This window comes from Phocoena phocoena, chromosome 2 (assembly GCF_963924675.1).
Source record: "Phocoena phocoena chromosome 2, mPhoPho1.1, whole genome shotgun sequence".
Classification (NCBI taxonomy): domain Eukaryota; kingdom Metazoa; phylum Chordata; class Mammalia; order Artiodactyla; family Phocoenidae; genus Phocoena; species Phocoena phocoena.
Window position 1 is genome coordinate 87,081,813 of NC_089220.1, and position 23,769 is coordinate 87,105,581.

Sequence of the window (23,769 nt, forward strand, 5' to 3'; positions counted from 1 at the left end):
TTCTCCGCCACAGGTGGGATCTTCCCGGACCAGGGCTCACCCCCGCATCCCCTGCGTTGACAGGCAGATTCTTTTTTTTTTTTTTTGTGCCGTACGCGGGCCTCTCACTGTTGTGGCCTCTCCCGTTGCGGAGCACAGGCTCCGGACGCGCAGGCTCCGGACGCGCAGGCTCTGGATGCGCAGGCTCAGCGGCCATGGCTCACGGGTCCAGCCGCTCTGCGGCATGCGGGATCCTCCCGGACCGGGGCATGAACCCGTGTCCCCTGCATCGGCAGGCAGACGCTCAACCACTGCGCCACCAGGGAAGCCCGGCAGGCAGATTCTTAACCACTGCCCCACCAGGGAAATCACTGTTCATTTTTAAAAATCTATTCAGTTCAAGTCAGAGGTAACCTTACATTTGCATTATTAATAATCCCCTTTATCAGAGATAACATTTTTCATTCATGCACATCTATTATCAACATTTCTTGGGCCCCAACATGAGACCTTACCTACTAACTGTACAAAGATATAATCTGTGCCCTTCCAACAGTTCACAGTCTAAGGAGAGGAAAACGTGAATGAACATTTACATTTACACTTACTTACATGTGGTAAGTGCTACAATAAGGTCCCCCAAGGCACTGCCCAGCAACACTGGGGAGTGAGTCTACCGTGGAATAAGGAGGTAATGAGAGGCTGATGATTCATGCAGCAGGAGAAAATGCATATGGAAGATGATAGGAGACAAGGCTGGAAGGGAGGCAGCAGAGAGATGATGGAAGACCTCCTATGCCAAGCTAAAAGGCTGTAAGCCAGTAGGCAATGGGAAAAGCTTGAAGAATTTTAAAAAGAAAATGATCAGAGGTGCATTTTGGAAGCATGAGAAAGGTCAGAATTGGTTCGCCACTCCGCAGGAGGGTAAAACTTAGACCTTTAGGACCCCATATCTGGCAAGCACAAATGGAGAGCCAGGGAAGGCAATGTAGGAGCTCTGATTCCTGCCATCACTGAGGCTAGAGTTCAAAGAGGAAAACTGAACTCATCCAGATCCCTATCTTACCTCAGAAACACCTGAGCTCTTGTGGCCTCTTGGAAGTTCCCATCTCATCCCACCTAACAGAAGAAGCCTGAGGGAGTGAGGAGTGAATTCAGCTTGGTGTGCTATGGATAAGACCATGACGGTCATTAAAATGTTGAAATCTCTATCAGTTGACAAATAGCCTCTGCCCTGAGAGGCTTCTCCCTTCTGCCCTGGGACCAATCCCAACCCCACCTCCCATGATTCAGCACTAACTATTTAGTGTCTGGCTCTAGACCCAACTTCAGTGCCCTCTGGCAGAGTCTTGGTCAGTGAAGTAGGTATTCACCATGACTCACTGATTGTTGAATATTTTAAACATCACCCCAACATGGGGGCCAAGCCCAGAGGCCTCCTTTAAACCATTAAGCTCTTCTATCACATTCAGCTGCAACAACAAAAAATATCAGGTTGGCCAAAAAGTTCGTTTGGGTTTTTCCGTAAGATGTTACAGAAAAAACCCGAAAGAACTTTTTGGCCAACCCACAGATCTTCAATATTCTTTCATTATCCCCAACTTTCTTCTCCAGATTCTCCCTCCAAATTCTGACCAGGTATTTCTGCATAAGGCTCATCTTGCTTTATCCCGACTGTTTCTCTGCTTTTAATCTTTTGTTTCTTCCTTTAGTCAACTATTTTAACTCTCCATCCAGTTTCACTGACTTTAGCTGTCCAGAGTAAAGACTTTCCTGGTCATGGGCAGCCCTACCATGTCCATCCATTCCCTAAGAACCAGACCTGAAGTCACAGTAGACATAGAGTCTCATTAGGTCTATTAATCCATTAAGTATAAAAAACTGCAAAAAATTTAATAGAAAACTCTAAACATATAATACTCAGCCCAGTCTCAAGATACCATTTTATACAATACAGACTTTCATTTGTTTGTCTTATCTCAAATTCCAATTAACTAAAATATACACTTTTGTGTTAAATAATGAAATTAAAGGATATGGACCACATTATGCCTCAGTGTATATATACATACACTATGATTATATCTTTTTTTAACACCTCCCCCCACCAACAGAAGGTGTGGCCACCACACAAAGAATCTGACCATAAGCAAAGGTATACCTTGGCAGTGATGCCAATTAGAAGTGGTGATAAGAGATTGTATTAAATGAATGGCCCAAAGTATAAATGAGCATAAAACAGAGGACATAATAAGAGATGGACAGAAGAGCTATCATGTCAGAAAAGATGGTAGGAAATAAAATTGTGGAAACCAGAACGAGAAAGTAAGGTTTTTCTACTTCTTTTGTCATTTTCTTTTGACCAGAAGCTAAAGGTATCTTATATGAGATACATTATTAGTAGGAATAGTCCATAATATTTTATAATGATACACTAAAAGATCTAATTTGCAGCAAGACAATATAATAGCATTCTATCTGTCTCCTTAGAATAATCAGGCTGTCTAGTATACCCAAAATCAAAAATTGGAATACAGGTAATATGTGTTCTCCTTTACCATAAAAATTATTAGAAGACAATTCCTAGATGTGCTTTCTGTACTATGGGTATTCATTTAAACAAGCTTGTCTAAATTATCCAAGGTGTATTTAAAAATAAGCAAAAACAAGCAAAGAAAGTGTTGATTAGCTATTCTGCTTATAAAATCTGACATTACAATAGTTAGCTCAGTAACTTATGTCCTACAGCTATACCAAGCAAACTCTCATTCACTTTTTTTTTTAACCTACTTCATATGTACCAGAACCTGAAACTGGACACAGATTGAAGAAGCTGCACTGTAGGACTGGAACTACTTTCTGTTTCGATCAGATTTTTGTCTCTCAACAGCCAAATTTCCTGAGTGGCCTCCCAAAGAGCTGATGGGATGTTCTGTTGTACAGATGAGAGTATACTGTGAAATTGTAGGTTCAACATGTCTTATAACATCCCACACATCATTGCCAGTCCATAGGTCCTCCGGACCTACAAACCTCCAATTCCGTAATAACTCCAGGGGCTTTTAGATTTTTCTAGAGGCAAAAATCTGAAACAGGGCAGGCTGGATGCCTTCTCCAGCCTCAATTATCCCCCAGAAGTACTTGAGATCCTTAGGTGAATTGATTAATTCTGCTTCCTTGTGTTGTTATCAATGTTCTTACCTGCTTGGCTCATGTTTGACAAAATAAGAATCTTGGTAGCACCTCCTCACTAGAGTATCTGGAATCCTCTGGGACTCCTGAAGCCAACTCTTCCACTTAGGTGTCCTCAGAATTAAGCTAGGACCCAGACTAGAGGCCCTTGAGTTAAATCAAGCTATAGAGAAATAAGGCTGTGCACCTGCCTAGAGGCAAAGGATAATTTGCCTGATTATGCAGTGCCTGGAGGGAGTACCAGACTGAGAAGATTCCTAATGATTTGGCTTTCTCCTACCACAAATTCAATGAAAGTGGCCAGACATTTGAGTGTGCCCTAGGGCATGCTGTTTTGAGGTACCACTATTTCTTTCAGGCCTTGGGCCTGTGGGCCTTTGCTAATTTAACTGGCCCCCATAATACCATTTCACAGCAAGCCTCCTTAAACTTGCCAAAAAAATGGAGTGCTTGTATTGTCAGTCATTCCCCTATTCATCAGTCTTTAGACTATCCCTCCTTATTCTCCTCTTCCAGAGCAAAATAACCTATTAGCATTGGCATTCTGCCGAACATTGATTGCCCAAATGCCAAACAGTGCTTTCTTGGAGGTTCCCATCCCCAAAGCTCCAGCCTGGCACTGTGTTGAGTGCTAAAAGTGCACCCTGTGTAGGGCTGGGAACTTTGGAGCCAGCAGGCAGCGGCTCACACGAGAATCCAGGGAAGCACTCCTCTGTCCTCCAGAAAAGCTATTTTGGGTGGCCACTTAGGTTTGGGAATAGAGATGCTGAAAAGTGCCTTTTAGGGCTCCACGGGTTACATTTCCTAACTGTTAATGCACAGTCTAGGCTACACCGTATTAGTCAAAGGATTTTCAAACAACAGCTGAATGTTGGAATTTGATACCCTCTTTTTTTTGTCAGATAACTAAACTGATGACGTCTCTTGAAAATAAAATTCATACTTAGTTGCTGCAGTCACAGAATTAAGACTGATATCCCAATCTACCTTTTCTTTATATGATGCCATTGCTTTGTGAAGAATCTTAATCTGTGTTACACAGTTTTGGAATTAGATTTAATTCATTGCCAGCTTTATGCATTTATTTTTAGTTTAGACTGATTCCTCTGAGCATGTCAAGAATGATTGAAATTTGCTGACAGTAATTTTTCCTAGGCAAGTAGATTTCTGTCGTTTGACTCAACTGTACCAGAGTAAGTCAAATCAACATAGTAAAGGAAAAACTAAGCATACTTGGCTTTACATTTTTAGCTTTTCTACCTAGAAGTAGCCTGCTGTTACCTTAGCCTGGAATGCCCTTTACCCATCCACACAGCCCATTTTCTGCTTTTGGCAATCTTTCATGACCTAGTTCAAATCTCACCTCCTTTGAGAAATATTTAATTTCAAGTCCCCCACATGTGCACTGCCACAGCATATCACCTTGCCCTAGCCCTGAATTCTGTGATGTTTTATAGTTTGCTATTTACATGTTTATAATCCCTCTCTAGGTTGTAAGTCCTTGGACGACAGGGAGATTTACTCCTCCTATTCCCCCAGTGCTTTAAGTTGTGAAGATTTCTTTGAAAAACAGTATACAAATATGAAATAATCATATCATTTGTAGGTCAGGAAAGACAAAAAATAAAACTAACCAATAAATATAAGAGCATCAAATTGGAATTATGAACCATCTTTAGAATCCTGCCCACTTGAAGACAGATATGCATATCTGCAAATAACTTTTTACCTTTTAAGGGTAGAGAATCAGTTAAGGCCATTCAGAAATAAATCAAAAGTCAGAAATATGAGATTCACTCTTGGCTTCTCCTTCTCCCTCAGTTTTTATATCCAGTCAATCAACAATACTCATCAATGTTATCTACTAAATATCTGTGTGACCAAGTAGTAACTATTCTCAAACCTCAGCAAGCGTAAGACTCAGCTGAAAGACTTAAACTGATGAGTTCCATGCCCCAACTTTCCGGTTTGCTAGGTCTGCAGTGGGGACAAGAGTCTGCGTTTCTAACGAGTACCCACGTGAAACTAATGCTGCTCATCCAGGAACCACACTTTTAAACCACTGAGAAGGTTTAACGCCCCCACTCTATTCTCCTTGCTTTTCACAAGGTTCACAATTTCTACAAAAGGAAGAAAACCCGAGTTGTGACACAGTAAGATGGCTCAAATAAGGCATAAGAATAGCTAAGTTTGGTCCTGATCCTGAATGGCTTCCCCTGGTGGGCAGTCGTTGCCTAACTTGAAATGATCTTTAACATACAAGAACAAGTCCTAAAGCATTTCTGGAGTGGTCCAGAGTGCCTCTAAATACAGACCAACAGATGAGGTCATGGTAATGCAGGGAGTCAGAAGTAGAGGAGGGGGATGAAAGCTATAATCACTGTCAAAGGGGTGTTTTCTGTAGACAAGTGAATGGAGCTATTGTACACAAACTCAGTGGTTGCCAAGCATGTGGCCCAATTATTTTGCCTGTATGAGCATGGCACGGAAGGATCTCCTTAGAGGACTTGATTCACACAGTTGATGTTTACTCTGACAGTAGCAAGCAAAAGCCTAGAGAATTTGAACCTAAGATTCCTTACAGGTTCCTACCTTCCAAATCTAGGATATGATGCAATTAAGCTGGAAAGACCACAGAGTAAAACACCATCCCTAGAAATAGTACAGTAATTATAATTGGTGAAAGACCAATACAGGGGCCTATCTTGTTCAAAATATTGACAACAGTAATGAGCGTCACGTGATGGCCTTGGGAGGCAAGAGTTCCATAATTTAAATCTGGGGATTATCCTCCCAGAGAAACTGCTCTTCCTAGACTTTCTTTGGCTCTAATACATGTAAAATGTTTGTAAAAGCTTCAAAAGTTCTATTGGCCACCAGGGCCTAGGGTCTTAAAGGAACGGAAGGCCTGCTTCAATGGCTAGGATGGACGTATGACAAGGTGTTTTGCTTTCTTAGGGGAAATACCACTCACTGTACAGCATAGGATGGAGATGCTTCAGCACTCTCCAAATTTCTCAGCTGCATAAGAAAACCATTCAGGTGGTTGGCTTGAGCCCCAAGGATCAAGGCCATAAAACAGAGGGGCAACAACTGCCACTGGGCCTCCTGGAGAGCAGCACCCTCCTCCCTGAGCACCATGTAGGTGAGATACAGAAGCTATAAGGTTGCTGCCAATCCTCCATGATATTCATATATCTTGTACAAGCTCTGGCTAGGCACAGCTGAGGAAGAGTGACCCACAGGAGGCTGCTCCAAGAAACAGGATCTGCAGAGTCCAACAGAATGTTACAGATGAGGCTATCAGAGAGAAGATGAATTCAACTTAAAATAGACATAGGGCTTCCCTGGTGGCACAGTGGTTAAGAATCCACCTGCCATGATTTGTGACCACTAGAGGGGTGGGATAGGGAGGGTGGGAGGGAGACACAAGAGGGAGGGGATATGGGGATATATGTATATGTATAGCTGATTCACTTTGTTATACAGCTGAAACTAACACACCATTGTAAAGCAATTATACTCCAATAAAGATGTTAAAAAAAGAAAAAGAATCCACCTGCCAATGCAGTGGACACGGGTTCAATCCCTGGCCCGGGAAGATCCCACATGCCGCGGAGCAACTAAGCCTGTGCGCCACAACTACTGAGCCTGCGCTCTAGAGCTCGTGTGCCACAACTACTGAGGCCCGTGCGCCTAGAGCCGGTGAGCCACAACAAGAGAAGCCACCACAATAAGAAGCCTGTGCACCACAACGAAGAGTAGCCCCCGCTCTCCGCAGCTAGAGAAAGCCCAAGCACAGCAATGAAGACCCGACACAGCCAAAAATAAAAACAAATAAATAAATTTATTTTAAAAAATAATAAAATAAAATAGACAAAATTAGAAACAGATTGCAAAGCATGGTGCACTTCCTGTCCAGATAACAGGTTAGAAAATGAGGCTGTGAGGAAGTTGCTTTATGTAGTGCTGACTTGGAGGAAAGGAGTGCAGGAGGGTTCTGTGGCTGTGGTGAACCGTATGCTCAATACCCTAATTCTGCCAGACCTCTAACGCTCCATGAAGCACCGTACTACACAGTATTCATTTGCTGTAAGCCTTCTGAACCTGCAGAGATGGGGGAAGTGAGGGCACCTGAAAGGCTTGAAATCCTAACAGACAAATGAAAAAAATCATAGGAGCTGTGGGCTGAAGCTCCACTAATTCAACAAAGGATAACTGCAAAAAGTTAGCAGGCTTCATAAAATACCACATTTACATACTGTACTTCTCACCAGAGAGAGGGGCTACAGAGCAAAATGGTTTGAAATGGGATGGGATGAAACTACAAAAAGGGATATACGATTGTTAGAAAATGTTTATTGTTTTCAGGCAGAAGAAATTTTAAAGTGTTGTAGTTAACACAGCAATCATGTAGCACAAACAAATTAGAAAAAGTATTTACTGAACTATGTAAGGCACTGAACTAGGTGCTATGATTCTTGGGGTTTAAGATTTATAGCTTCCTCTTACTCTCTCCTTTATAAATTCTAAAGTATAATCTATCAGAAAATAAAGTTCTTAAAATAATCCAAAATATTTTAATATAGTAACTATTATATCATTGGTAAATTGCCTCTAAAGCTAATGCCTTGCTACTTATTTTGGATTACACATTTTAAGAATTACACATAAACCACTACAAACATGAAAAATGTTTATTGCCTTCAGGTTGTCTGATTTTATTTTGGCAAACATTTCCTTTTTTAAATATGATATTAATATCACAGACATGATACACGAGTCTCTGGACAATGTATAAACAGAGGACTCAAAATCACATGCTCTGTACACTATGTTGAATTGCCTCATCTAGCATATTCATTCCAAGCACCTAACAGAATGCAAGTTCATACAAATACCCTTGAGTAAAATCTGTTGTAGTGATTGCATCTAGGTTTCTCTTGGATGCCAATGACACTTCTTAAACAGGACTTCTTCAAAAACAAAAAGAATGAAAGCATAAATACACATCTAGAATTTACCTTCTGTACTGAAAAGACTAATTTGCATTAGTTTTATACAATAAATGTTTTAATATACAAATTAAGAAACAGAATACAAGTGCTTTTAGGATCCTAGAAGGCTAATTTTGGAACTTAGTTTTAAGAATTAGATTCTAACTGACTTGCTATTGTAACAGAGATCCTGAGACAGCATAATTACTTTTTAAAATAAAGTTTTTAAAAACCAATATTCATGAAAATACAACAGCCTTGTGTTTTTCTCTGTGAATAAAATTATCCTAATTCTCTAAGAACATCCTTTTTGCATTAATGAAACCAAGGATTCCACTTACCAAGAAGCAGAAGTTCTTAGAAAAGACAAATCACGGTCCAAGCAATAAATGCCTCTCTAAAGCCTAAGACTTGGTAGAACAGAAGGAAAGCAAACCTGAACTCTTGATTTTAAAGAAGAGTTCTAATAAAGATTTCAGTTATGCCAGTCTTGGATTTCACAATTTTACTGAAATTAATCAGAAATCATTTTACGGGGCCTTACAGCTTAAGTTCAATTATTTTTCTAAAAAAGTAAAACATTTCTCAATTCTATTTCTGAACTGAATAGAATAAGGCACAATATAAGTACAGTATATTAGTCTATTTAAATGTTCCTTATTATTTGTAGTGATATCTCCAAATAACTTTCTCTTTACTGAGAAATAAGTATTAAATTTCCATTTTATAGATGAGGAAATTAAGGTACAGACAGGTGAAGTAACTTAAGGAGTCAGAATGGATAGAGGGAATAACGATGGGATTTAGAGACAAAAGGGCTGGGGTTTAAATACAGTACAGCCACCTACTAGCTTTGAGCAAGTTCCATCATCTGGGACTATCTTTCATCTGTAAAATGAGGATAATACCACCTACCTCTCAACGGCTGATGTAAGGTATAAGCAAAGCACCTAGCACAAAGCCTAGTACATAGTTAGCCATTCAACAAATATAGGCTCTCCCACCAATCCATGATCCCATTTTCTTTAGCTGGTACAATGGGTATAAAATCAATCCATAACACTGATGTGAGGTAAATGAGATAATAATACAGGCGAAGTGCCTGGCAGGTGCAAGGATCAATACATTTGTTCTCTCCCTCAATATTCTCTCCCTTACTCCATGTCCCACAGTTACTAAATGGCTGAGCCACAATCAAATCCACATCTTGGTTCCACTTAGAACTGCCTCTGCACACACATTTCATTTATGGTTGCACCTTATTTAACTGCAAAAACTAATCTAACCTAGCTGCTTAATCAGTTGTTATTTTAATGTGTTCCCAGTAAAATCAAATTCATTTCTAGGGTAGCTTTACTTTTCAGCAATAACCAAAAAAAAGTGATTAATATTCTGACTTGGCAATATATATTTTTCAATACATATTTCTACTGGCATTTCTGCAATATATTCTTAATATTTTATAAGCTGTTATAACCTGAAAGATAGTTAAAAATCTATTCTTTAGATATTACATGCCTAAGCACCTAAATGACTCCATTCGGAGAGTTCAAAGATAGTAGGTAGCCTTTTCGTTTTTCCTATTTTCTCCCAAATAAAATAACAAAGTAAGATAGTAAATGTGGTAAGTAAATAAATATGTGCTTAAATGAAACAGATGTGTGAAAAATATGGACCAGATCTGCATTTATGAGGCAATGACCTTCAAAACTGGCAGGGAGCTGTTAACAATGTTCTTCACAGGGGAGCAATTATACTTCAACCCTCCTATGTATACTTTCATTTCTCATGGTCTACAACTACATTCACATATCAGAAAGAATAAAAGAATAGTCTGGTAACTGTGGCAACCTTCATTGAGAAGATATAAGGCATTTTCATTACCTTAATAATCACATCCTAAATGCCAGATCAGTATAACTGCTGCAATATGAAAGGCTAGACCAACACTTTGATAGAATTTCCTACAACTGAAATTTACCAAATGTAGCTATTATGACTCTAACCCAGTGATACATTTCTGATTCTGTAATACCCTAAGTGGTCTCTGATGATCTCAAGAGGCACTGAAATTTTTCTAAAATAAATACCTTATTTAAAGAAAAATATGCCATACAATACTTTTAGGAAAAGGAGGTCAAATTATCACCAATTTTTTAAATATACAGTACTGCAATTCCTAAATGTTGTAAATACTGCTTTAACCCAGTAAGTAGCTCACATACTGATTTAAAAGACCCTGTGCCCAGTGTCTGACAAATAAGCGCATATGTGCTCACTCTCGTTCTCTCTCTCTCTCTCTCTCTCTCTCTCTCTCTCTCTCTCTCTCTCTCTCTCTCTCTCTCTCTCTCTCGCCACCCCTCCAACACACACCACACACACACACACACACACACACACTAGAAATATACAAGCGGGAAAAGTTGCTAAGAAAAGCTCAATCTCTAATGCTCAAAAAAGGTGTATGCACAAAATATTAATTTCACATAAAATATTGTCTTATTTTCCACATTTCCTCACATGGGTAAAAACAAAAGCAATTCACAATAGTAGTGCCAAAGAATGACAATATTACATACTTTAGAATTCATGTGTTTTTTAAATTTCATGCAAGAATCACAATGCACAATCATTAACATATCTAGATAGTGAACACTTACTACAGTATGGTCATATTACACCAAGCTTAATTTTTTTAAGTGGCCTACATTTTTATAACATATTAAATTGTAATAATGTAAAATAAGACCAGCAGGAAAATAAATACAACCATAGTAGCATATAGCAAGCATAAATCCAATAAGTCATCCTCAACTTAAAAATATTTTTCGCAACAGTAATAAATACCACCCACAAGTATAATACCAATAAGCCAACTGGGTTTTCCACTATCTGGGAAAAATAACTAGTTGCCTTTTTGTGATACCTGAAAACCACAAGGTTATCACTAAATGGACAGGTGACATGAATTGTGTTTCATTTGTACTTTATATCTTGGCAAAAGTTAATGATCTGTCCCAGAAATTTTATTTCACCATATATCCCAAAAGTATTTTTAGGACTCATGAAGTCTAAATCTCACACTGCCCTTGATATGCTATTGTGTAAATGCTTTAAATTTTAAAACAAAGAATAAAGACTTTAAAAGCTCTGCACAATGTATTCAAATGGTAAGGATGTCCACTCAATCCATGTTTCCTCTAAGCCCACCACCAAAAAACAAAAAAAAAACTGTACATGACACATAAAGATACAATAGAAACAAAAAGTAGCATGACACTCATTCAGTAAGGAAATAATACACAACATCTCTATATCATATTCAACTACAAAAATCCTTTCACTTGATGGCTAGCATCTTTATGACTGCTTAATCTGTATTTAAGTGGCCTGAAAAAGAGATTTTGTTCTCTTTCTCTACCCTCATAGATCTTTGGCAGCAGTCAGCACTCATGCCCAGAGTTGGTTTTGGAGGTGGGAGAATAAGGAAAGTGGAGAGAAGGCTGACCTGAGCACAGAGTCAGCAGAGAGCAGCTGCTCTCATATACTATCCAGCGTCTTTCTCACCCACCGCTATTTTCCGCTATTGAGCATTGTCAGCGAAAAAAATTAATGGGGGAGGGGGGCGGGGAAAGAGACAAAGAGAGTAGGACCCCGGCCGTCAGTTTTTGTCTGCCACATCTGAGGTGAGAAGCCCTTTCGGGTTTTTTGCTGCAAAGGCAAGGGATGAGGTGAGACCCTCTGGGTCCAGCTCAATTTGCTTCTCCAGAAAGGGCAGTTTTCGGCAGTGAGCGCAGGATCCTCCTGGCTGGTGAACTAAACACCGGAGCATTGTTAATGTTTTCTATCTCTTACTTTATAAAGGAGGAAGAGGGCTGTGACTGCATTCCTGGGAAAGACTACTACTCCTGACGTGCCACGCAGCGAGAGGTTGTAAAAATCCCTTCAAAAATACCAGGTTCTGAAGAAATGCTGTGCAGCCTTATCGTATTGTTGGCGTTTTTTTGTAAGTCACCGATTCTCACCAACGCCAACCCTCAAATCGCTGAGACTTGTTGCTAAATCTTTACCTCACGCCCCCCAGAATTGCCCAGCTGAATAAGATTTGGGGAGAGAAAGGCCAGAGGGGGGCCTAAGTCTTTAAAGCCCAGAGGGCTGGTATCCCCTTCAATAGGCCACTCTGCATGGGCTACGCGTTCAATTCTACCTTCTGAGAGCTCTGACTCACAAATGCTGGGCGGGGGGGGAGGGGGGGGCGGGGGGCAAATTATGACACACACCATTATCGTTCCAGCCAAAGAGATGTAAGAAAAGCCTCCAGCCGTCCTTGCCGGGCCGGAGAGTCAAAACCTGCGCCCCCCGACGGGGCGGCCGGGGAAAGAGCCTCCCTCCCGACGCCCGAGGAAGGTGCTCCCCACACCGGCGGGTTCGAGGAGCCAGGATAGAGCGTCCTCACCTCGGGAGAGGGCAGGGGGCGAGGTGGGGGTTCAGAACGCGAGGACTCGCCTCTCAGCAGCGCCGAGCTCCGAGTGCCCAGCCCCGGACTGGGGCTCAGGCAGAGGCGCCCTGCACCGGGGCCGTCCGCCGCAGCCAGGGGTGGACAAAGCGCTGGGGTCTGGAGCGACGCGCGGGCCAAGTTGGCCAGACTCGGGGGACGAGGGGGTCCCGCGGGCGGGGCGGCGCGGCGCGGCACTGACCTGGATGGTGCAGGTGTACTCGCTGTCGTCCAGCAGCCGCACGGTGCAGCTGTACTCGCGCTCCAGGCTCCTGCTGCTGCCGCTCATCAACCTGCTCAGCATCTTCCCGCCCGCCCGCCCGCCCCCGGGAGAGACGCGGCGGCGCTGCGGACCCCGGACCAGGCGCCCCTCAGCCAGGCAGCTCCGCACCGGCCCCAAGCACCTGCACCATCACCCCAGCGCGGACACCGCCGCTGCCTCCTGCTGACCCAGCTCCTCCTCCTTCTCCTCCTCCTTCTCCGCCACCGCCTCCCCACAGCCCAGAACAAGCGCCCGGCTCTCTTTCCTCCGCGCCCTACTGCCCGTGTCCTGCTCGTGGGGCGGGGCCTCGGCCGGAGGGGCCCAATGGGGGTCAGCGCGGCGGAACCGAGTGGCAGACAGTAGAGCCAGTAGAAATAGGGCACTGCGATGATGGACAAGCTGGGGAAGCAATCACGGGAAAGCAGTCGGACCGAGACAAGCCGGACCAGCCCTCTGGCGTCCCAAACCAGGGGCTCCTTTTCTCCCTGCGGTTCCTGTAGATGCTACTTCCCCGCCCCCGGACCAGGTGTGGGCACCCGGCTCGATCATTGTCAGCTGTTTGGAATACATTTGGCCTCTGCTTCAGGGGCCAAGTCCCACACTCTGCAACGCCTCGGTTCTCGCCTCTCGGGAGCCGGAGCGGTGAGAGCTCACAATCCCTGCACCTGCAGAATGCAAGCACCTTCGGCTCTGGACCAGGCGGCTACCCCGACCTGCGCTGTATCGCAAGGCAGCCCGACGGTCTCCTCTGCTCTACCTCTCTTATTTTGGAGAACATATGTTTTACAGTAGCTACTTAAGGAAAACCTGCTGGGTTCGCAGAGGGTCTGAAGCACCAGGGTTTAACCCCTAGAAAACCCTCCACTCAAACACCCTTTGCCTCCTTCCTTTTATTTTCAGAAGACAAAAGGAAGAGACTGAGACGTGCTCCTTCCGCCGGTATAATACAGAGGAAAGGATCAACCCTTTCCTTACACCTTTAGAACTAGAATTATCGTGTCTTCGTACTTCCTCAACAAAACGCCAGAGTATGTAAGGAGGTATACATCACAAAGGAAAAAAATTGTCTCCTGCCTTCTCTGACCTCATATCTAAAGACCTCATGTTCTTTATAAAAATTTCACTAAGAGACAGTATTCTCCCTCAAAAAATTTTAATGGAAGGAAATGTTACAAAAGGATCAAATCAACAACGTTAATGCTGTAATAAATATATTAATTGAAAATAATGAAATACACATAATTTCCTGTTATTTTCATTTACACTGTTGGTTGTAGGTATAACATAACAAAAATAAAACCCAATGTTAACTGAGAAAAAAGCCTGACCATTAAAGTATGCTTCTTCCCTAGTGTCTTTGGACTCCAGAATTTATCCTTTTTTTTTTTTTGCATGTGACCCACCCTGCCCCCCTTTGTATCTTGGATTGCTTATCACCTCAGTAACCTGGATTGCTCTCCTCATTAGTTACATTCTCCCCTATGGCATTCAGGAGCCATAAGAGGAGGTTCTTCTTCTCAATGCAATCCTGGATGAGTTAGTTTAGAAACTAGAAGCAGTGAGCCAAGTATTCTAGCCATAAAACCAGATGTGAGCTCCTCTATTTCATAGCTCCAGCAGGTAGCCTGGTGCCTGCAACATAATACTCAATAGATGTTTTTTAAATGAAGTAAATGGAATTGATAGATACTATACAGCATCTAAACCCCAAGAGAAGAAACTAAGAGAATTTCAGGAAGGTCTTAGAGACAAGTGCAATTATTAATGTGTCAAAGTGATATTCTACAGAGTTCAGCTTTGTTGTGTAGTTGGAAGAAGATGATGAAAGATTTCAGACAGGCAGAACTTTTGTTGAGGGAAAAGTTGGTATTTGATGTAAAATCTAAGAGAGCAAGAAAAAATATTCAAAAAGCTAGAGGAAAGCCAGTAATGTGATGGTAGGGAGGCCTCTTTACCAAGTTATGCAAATAATCAGCTGTCAGAATAAAAAGACAAAGCACCATGAATCCAGAAAAGCTCTACAGAACTGAATGCAGCCTTTTTTCAAAGTATGACCACAAATACAATCAACAGGGATAAGATTGTGGCTGCTATGCCTATGCATCAAGTAACATTCCTGCTCAGCCTAAGAAAATCATGTCAGCTTAGATGTTCTCCTCATTGAAAGACCAGTCAGATACTCATCCATGCTTATGCATAATATCCAGAAAAAACTTAAAACTCTCCCTTACTCTCTGAAACAGAACACTTTGTAAAGAAAACAGAGGATGGACAAATAATGGAAGAAAAGCAAGAATCTATCAGTTTCTGGTTTCTTGTATGCCTCTACAATAAGACTTGAGAACAGAGGCCTAAGGGGAACTAAAAAGAGAGGGTTCATATAAAATCAAATGGAAGAATACTTTGTTTACCTTTGGTTTTCTCAAGTCTATTGAACAGGATGCCCAAGATGGAAAGGATTTGTTCAATAAAAGGCCTCATATGTCCTTGAGAATCAGAGTGTCATAGCGTTCAAGTTTTTGACTATAAAGGAGGTCATATTTAAAATAAAATCCCCCCCGAAAAAAACCCCAACTACAATACTTCTGAGTTCCCACCTTCCAAATTATCAGGATGTCAGCCAGCCCCCTTTAGAGTTCCCCTCCCTTCTCTACTATAGAGGAGTCCCCAGGAGAGGTGCTGTCACCCACATATTCCTGAAATAACTGAACTATTTCTGCCTCTGCTTCAGATGTCCCATACCCTGATGTTCTGGAACACTGAGCTCTCTCCAACCAATGCAATCTTCAGCATTGCCTTGGGATTTGGCAGGAAGGGGCAGTGCCCTCTCTTCCCCAGGACATCACAAACATAAGAATGACATGGCTACTCTCAGAGCCCTTATGGACTAGATCAGGCCTGCCTTACTGTTGAGTTTCCAGCCTGGGTCCATATGTCTGGGTCCATACATCTCCCCTCTTAATCAAGAGTTCCTCCAACCATGTCTTGCGCATATGGGCCCAACCACTATAAAGCTCAGAGAAGAAAACAACTCTCCTCACCCAGTTAAAGGTCCACTTTCAAACTCCCATTTTCTGTCCCAGGTGCAACTTCTCCCTAGGATGACTAACCATGGGAATATCTACTCCTTCAGAGGAAACCCCACCCTACATCCCCAGGGGTGTGGCCTTGATCTCGGACCCAACTGGGTTATCACCTTAGAACATAACAGTCCAGCAGCAGCACATTTCTCACAAAGACTAAGTTATTCAGTCTTTACATGTAGGTCCTCAGTCTTTACAGGTAGAGCCTCACCAAAGCCAGTTCAGTACCTTTGCGTAATTGTTTCTCCAGGAAACAGTAAGGATCATGCCTGTCTTTGCTTTCCTATATCCTTTAGATCTCAGCATCTGTTCTCCTAAGGGCATGGGCTCAAACAAGGATATCCACATCTCTACAGAAACAACAATATATTGACACATACATGGTCTAAATCAACAGAAAGAAACAGTTCTCTTCTCTTCTGCAACAATGTCTGGGGAAGCCATGCTCCTGCTCTACACACAAAGATTTACGTATCCAAATGGAGCACTGCTTCTCAGCCTAAAGCATCTACATTCAGTTTAATGGTTACTTTATAGTTTTCCAAGAGTAATACATGTATACTTGTTTTAATTTGAGGAACTAAACAATTCACAGAGTTTTCCCAGAGCAGTCTACCTCTGAAGGCTTCCCTTTTATCAGGACAGAAAACCACAGTTTAAGAGACAGATTTTCTACCTTCTACCAACCCTTAGGATTTTCAGTTTAGCCCTCATTACTTAAAAGAATTATCTTTATATGGAAATATAAGAAATGCATGTGGTTTTTAAATTCCAAACTACAAACATTTATCTAGCATTTACTATGTGTCAGGCACATACTCCGTGACAGTTTTCTAGAACACATAAGACACAGACCAAAGAACATGGGAAAAGGAAATGTACAAACCAAGAAGTTCACAATCTAGGAGAGTGTGTTCAATATATGTACAATTAGGTATAATATGATACATGGAGCATGAACGAATTACTGCGGAAGAACAACAAATGGTACAATTATTTACACGTGGGAGACAGCAAAGCCTAAAAGAGAAAGCAATGGAGTTGGGTCCTAAGGAATGGAGTAGTGTCATGATGGCTGCAGACAGGAGGAGAAGAGAAGGATATGCGATGAGAAGTGACATTTTAAGTAGAGGAAACAGCATGAGCAAAGATATAGAAGCACAAATGTGTATAGCATGTTCCCAAAATTGCAAGTACCCCTGGATGGACAACATGTGAGGTGAATTGGCTGGAAAGAGATGGACTGAAGCCAGATCATATAGGACCTTCAATGCCATGCTTAGGAATTTGGATTCTGTTTTTCAGACAGTAGGGGAGCATGGGAGGTTTTTAAGGAGAGAAGTGACAGGATCAGATCTGTGTTTGGAAATGATCATTCCTATAGCTGTATGAATGATTAAATTAGAGCAAATGGAGATTATTTACTGGGGGGAAAATGCATTCTGAAAACAATAGAATATCTTTAATGAGGCATCAGAAGCGTTTATAATAGGTCTCTCAGATGTGGGTGACAGGCTTTATCGTATTCTCCAATTATGGTTCATTTTCCTTATATTTCCAGCCAGCCATTGTTCTAGCAACAAAATGTATATGAAACAAAGCAAATTAATTCATTTATTCAAAATAATTTACTAGTGATCTACAATATGCAAGTCCCTATGCCAGGTACTGAGAGAATTCAAAGATGAATAAAACATATTCTCCATCCTCATAGAATTTACAGTCCCATGCAGTCTGCAAAATTACTTCAGCAACATTTATTAAGTATTCAGTTTATGTAGATTAATATTCAATGCACATTGGTTTTAAAAAAAGATATAAAGGGGCATGGCAGCAAAGATATGAGAAATAGCCCAAAAATATGGGCAAAGAAAATATATAAACAAGAAGAAATCAGAATAGCCCATATTTCTTAATAGTGTCAATACATGCTCAGAAAATGAAATAATTAACATTATTATACTTCCTCCCACCCTCTGTACACCAACATCCAATTTTTGTGGCTTATATTATTTCTATTTTGTCAGGGTTTAACAGCTTTTGGCAACCATATTTACTCTAGTTGTTTAGTCTCACTTCTGTGTTCAAATAGATTCAGTGCTTACCACCAATCCTTTTATCTTAGCAACATCATTCTGGGTTTTTTATTTTTATTCACATCCTGATAGGTGGGATTTCTTCGCTAAGTAGTTTGTTCAAGAATGCTTAATGGCCACATTCCCTGAGTTCTTCTTTTGTCTGCCTGTTGCCTTGAACAAATACTTGAACAGAAATACTACTTGTGGCTCACATTTTGTTCACGTTCCTTCTCTCAGAATTTTGTAGCCATGGCTCCTATGTCTTTTTTTTCCTGACATTTGCTATGGAGAAGTCTGAGTTGAGTCAAAATTTTTCCACTATAGGTGATTTTCTTTTCTTCTAAGATGGCTGAAGGCTCTATATAGTTAACCCTGAAGTTCAAGAACTTAATCAGAACATACCTCTATGTTAATTGTTCTAAATCAATTTTCCCTGGTGTAAGATGGTGGGTTTTTTGGTACAATAGCTCTTATTATTTTTTAATTTGTTGAGTTCTCTTCCTCTGGGACACCAATTAGCCCAATATTGGATTATATTTGACTGTATCTTTCATTTCTTTTAAATTCTTAAATCTCTATGTCTTTTCCCTCTTTATTCATTGTGATTGTCCCAAATCTTTCCTCCATGCTATTAACCTAATATTCAGCCAATTTTATTTTGTTCCTTGCTGTTGAAATTTATTTATATGATCTGTAATGATATTATTTTGGTTCTCAATCATTCTATTGTTTAACATCTCATCTTGGACCTCTTATTGTATTGAATATTATTTCTTACTGAGTCTATGGAACAAAATAGTCTTAAGGAATATGCTTCTTTTCTCTGGGTTATAACAAAGAGTCTGTCCTTGACCAAACTTTAGTCTGGCCCCTATGGATCCCCTTCCTAACCAGGCCTCGACTTTTGGACTTTTTTCCACCTTTTGGATTTTTTTCCATCTTTTGGACTTTTGTCTGTCTTTGTATACCTAATTTTAGCAAGAATCCTGTTAAGTCGGTTTAGCCAGAATCCCCCAAACTCAATATCCAGTCATCCTCAACGTCTTACCAAATTTCTCATAACCTATCATCCCCCAGATAATGTCTGATCACCTTGGCCTGCCTTCAGCAAGAATATTGCTAGGTTGGTTTAGGTGGAATCCCCCCTTATGCCTGATGCTTCCTCTTAGTAATTTCTCATTCACTGACCCCCAACTCCACCCCCCCAATCCCCATCCTGCTCCTTAGCTATAAATTTCCACTTTTCCTTGCTGTATTCAGAATTGAGCCCAGTTCTATACTGAGGACTATTTTCCTTTATTACAATAGTTTTTCTGAATAAAATCTGTTTTTAAACACTTTAACTACCATCCAGCTCTGGTTTTTCCTTTAACAGCTGTTTCCATCTAAACTAGATTCTTCACCTCTCTTTCAAAAATCATGTTTCTTTCTACCATGCTTGAATAGTAGTCATGTCCTTATATTTTATCCAGTTCATGCTCAGCATGGACAGACTCTTCAGACTTTCAATTTGCTCTGATATGTGCCAGTATTTCTTCTCCCAGTTTGGAGTTGTTTTCTAGTCAATTTGCTCTAAAATGAAGATGTGGGATAAGGGGAAGAAAAGAGGGAAGTTGTGCTGAGTGTTGCCCTTATTTTTCTGCTCTCTTGTGGGAGTCAGTAAATGACTAAACCCAGCCCAATCTAACCAGCCAGGGGTATATTACACTTTTGTGTAATTTGTATCAGTCCTTCTGCTCAGCCCAGTGAGCTGGAAAGTGGAAAGAGGAAGTGGAAAGCTCTGGAGGCCCTTATTGTCACTGCTGAGGTCCCATGGTGGTTTATGGTGGCTTCCATTCTAAAACAGTTTTCTTAGATTCCCCCATTTCTCCACCCTCCCCAAGGTTGCTTATCTACACCCTAAGAATTCTTCTTCACACATTAGTGAAGGCATGAGGGAGAACCTCAGAATGTTGTCAAATCCCCCCCACTCGGGAGGAAGGATAAATTGGGAGATTGGGATTGACATATACACACTACTATATATAAAATAGATAACTAATAAGAACTAACTGTATAGCACAGGGAACTCTATTCAGTACTCTGTAATGACCTATATGGGAAAAGAATCTAAAAAAGAGTGGGTATATGTATATGTATAACTGATTCACTTTGCTATACAGCAGAAACTAACATAACATTGTAAATCAACTATAATCCAATTAAAAAAAATAATTTAAAAATCCCCCACCCTTTTTTCCTCTCATTCTGCTTCTGAGGAATAGGGGCAGGGTGAGTAGCCACACCTGACTGAACCAGAATACTGTTTCTCATATTGGTCGCCTTTAAAATTTTTTCATTTATGTGTAAGGTTTCGTCCTTTACCTTGTTTTAGCTGCTGGTGAATTTTGGACTTTGTAAATGCATTTTTTGTTGTTATTGTTAATTAGGTTGATGGATAGAAAATCTGTGATCCTGCCGATTCTTCTGTCCTTACTCAGAAATTTGTCATCCAAGCTCAACTAGTTTTGGAGTAGTTACTAATCAAAGATGTTTTCATAAAGAGGTTCAAATACAAGAGAAAGCAAAAATAAACATTCCACAGTGTACATGCTAATTATTCAGTAAATGTCTGCAGAATTAATTTAAAAGTTTCCCTGAACATAGTTCAGTTAATTAAAACTGCAAATCATTATTATATCTTATCATTTCAATTTTTCCATTATAGTAATAAGGGAGCACTTACTATATGCCAGAAGCTCTGCTGGGTACTTTACATGAATTATCTAAATGAATCCTCACAACACTATGGTGAGGTTGTGCTATTGATATCATCCCCATTCTATAAATGAGGAATTTTCATTGTAGTGAGACAAAACAATTCGTCAAAAGAATACAGCTATGAAGAAGCAAGACCTGGACTCATACCCAGGTCTCTGGTGCCAAAGACTGTGCTTTTAACAACTACATTATACAACCTTCTTTTTTAGGAATTTAGTGGAAAGAGCATTGAACTTGGAGTCAAAAGTCCAGAATGAATACAAGCCCTAGATCTAGCATTATATGCTGTGTAATCCTGACAAGTCATTTGAATTCTGTTTCTCATTTATAAAATGGGGATGCTAATGTTTTCCCTGGTTGTTCTCAGAGTCATAAGACTTTTGCTTAAAAATAGCAGGTTGAACACACATGCATTTACCTCTACTTTTGCTCCAAATTTGTTAAAACAACAGTAAGGGATTTTTAAAAAACATAAACCTACATGACCAATGTGAGTGAAGAGGAACCACAATAATAACATTTTGGGAGCCAGAAAGCATATGGGTGAGTAATAATTGAGCAGACCCAAGAAAGTTGAATCCATATCCAGCAAAGGAGAAAGCTGAGAAGCAATCTGATTTGCATGTAGAACCCACAAAATATTTAGAAATTGATGCAACAGGTGCTTTAGGAAGTGGAGACAGGACTGAAAACAGGAAGATTGTTTGAAAGTCCATTTAACAAACAGTTCCCTTCCCTAACTCTAAGCAGCCAAGAGACTTCTTTTGTCTATTTATTGGAAAATAATTCTCTGGAGAGAGCAAAATAGAGTTGCTGAACTGGGGGTGGCATCACCAGAAATTTAAGGAGTTTAAGTAATTCCTCTAACATAAAATGTAGAGACCAAAACGAAAAGGAAACAGGCAACTTGAAGGATGAAAAGACTAAGCAGGAAAAATAAAATGTTCAAAAAGCAAATTATTAGTTAATATCCTAATAGAGATAGGAGAAGATAAGGCATTCCTGAAATAAGTACCAAATGCCATTTAGGAAAAAAACACATTCAGATAATTAAAAAGAACCTTTATAAATATAAAATAAAATAGGAGACATGAAAAATAAACATGATTACAAATAAGGAAAAAAAGGTGGAGGGCAGGAAATTATCAAAAGCATAACTCAAGAAAATTTTCTAAACTGAAGGACATGAATTTCCAAATTTAGAGGGTCTACCAACTATCCAGCACAATGTATGGAAACAAATCCACACCATGACACACCACTGTAAAATTTCAGAACTTAAGGAACAAAAATAAACTTCCAGAAGGGAAAAAAGTTATACAAAGCTAATATAAATTAGCTGTCAATCAGGTAAAAAGACATTTTAGAAATACACGATCTCAACAAATTTAACTCTTATGCACCCTTCCTCAGGAAGCTACTGGAGGATGGTTCTCCAAAAATGTTGGAGCAAACCAAGAAATAGGAACACATAGTAGATTGTGTTATGTGTTCAAAAAATTCCCTGCCCTTCTCTATCAGGGTTATAATTTTACTTGCCATCCCAGTGACATCAAACTTGGCTATTGATTTGCTTTGAACAATTAAAAGTAAGTGGAAATGATGGCTATCATTGCTCTTTTCTCTCCCAAAAGATTGGTGTGGGCCAGATCAGGACTGCTTCTGGGTCCTGAGAAGAAGCCAACATGGAGCAGAGCTGCAGCCAACCTACAGAGGATATCTAATGAAAGTGAGAAATAAATCTTTTTTGTTGTTAGCCACTGAAATTTTGGAATCATTACTGAAAAAGAGGAAAAAAAAGAAAGAAGATAAAAGAAAGAAAAAATTATCAAAAGCTGATTAAGATGTAAGATTCTGGAAATGAGATCTAACACAAGAAAGAGATGTGTAAATTCTCAGAATAGTGGTCAAGTTTGATCCCAGAATGACAGCTGTGAAGCAAGTCTACTCGAAGAATCAGAGTCAAAATGGATGGGACTTCCCTGGTGGCGCAGTGGTTAAGAATCCGCCTGTTAATGCAGGGAACACAGGTTTCAAGCCCTAGTCCGGGAAGATCCCACATGCCACGGAGCAACTAAGCCCATGCGCCACAACTACTGAGCCTGCGCTCTAGAGCCCACAAGCCACAGCTACTGAAGCCCATGCGCCAAGAGTCTATGCTCTGCAACAAGAGAAAGCCCATGCACAACAATGAAGACCCAATGCAGCCAAAAATAAATTTTAAAAATATTTATTTATTTATTTATTTTACTTTTTTAAACTTTTATTTTATATTGGAGTATAGTTGATTAACAATGTTGTGTTAGTTTCAGGTGTCCAGCAAAGTGATTCAGTATACATACACATGTATCTATTCTTTTTCAAATTCTTTTCCCATTTAGGTTATTACAGAATATTGAGCAGAGTTCCCTGTGCTATACAGTAGGTCCTTGTTGGCTATCTATTTTAAATACAGCATGTCAATCCCAAACTCCCAATCTGTTCCTCCCCCGCCACCCCCCTTTCCCTCCTGGTAACCATAAGTTCATTTTCTAAGTCAGTCTATTTCTGTTTTGTAAATAAGTTCATTTGTATATATATATATATTTTTAGATTCCACATATAAGCAATATCATATGATATTTGTCTTTTTCTGTCTGACTTACTTCACTTAGTATGATAATCTCCAGGTCCATTCATGTTGCTGCAAATGGCAATATTTCATTCTTTTTGATGGCTGAGTAATATTTCATTGTGTATATGTATGTACCACATCATCTTTATCTGTTCCTCTGTCAATGGAAATTTGGTTGCTTCCATGTCTTGGCTATTGTCAACAGCACTGCACTGAACATTGGGGTGCATGTATCCTTTCGAATTGAGAAAATCAGAAGGCTCTTAGATGTTTCAAAGAAGGTGAAATTTATAGACTACCTAATGTGTC

General features: G+C 40.3%; 1 protein-coding gene across 4 annotated transcripts in view; it reads right to left on the reverse strand.

Annotated features, from left to right (window-relative positions):
• FRMD5 (FERM domain containing 5) overlaps nt 1–13,101 on the reverse strand; it is a 343,195-nt gene extending 330,094 nt beyond the window's left edge. For 3 of the 4 annotated variants that reach the window (XM_065871164.1, XM_065871163.1, XM_065871165.1), the window contains exon 1: nt 12,866–12,967. In XM_065871164.1, the coding sequence (XP_065727236.1) occupies nt 12,866–12,967 (102 nt within the window). Of the gene's footprint in view, nt 1–12,865 lie in introns of all 4 variants that reach the window. The other variant, XM_065871162.1, reaches the window with a different exon arrangement.
• Between the last annotated feature and the right edge of the window lie 10,668 nt (nt 13,102–23,769).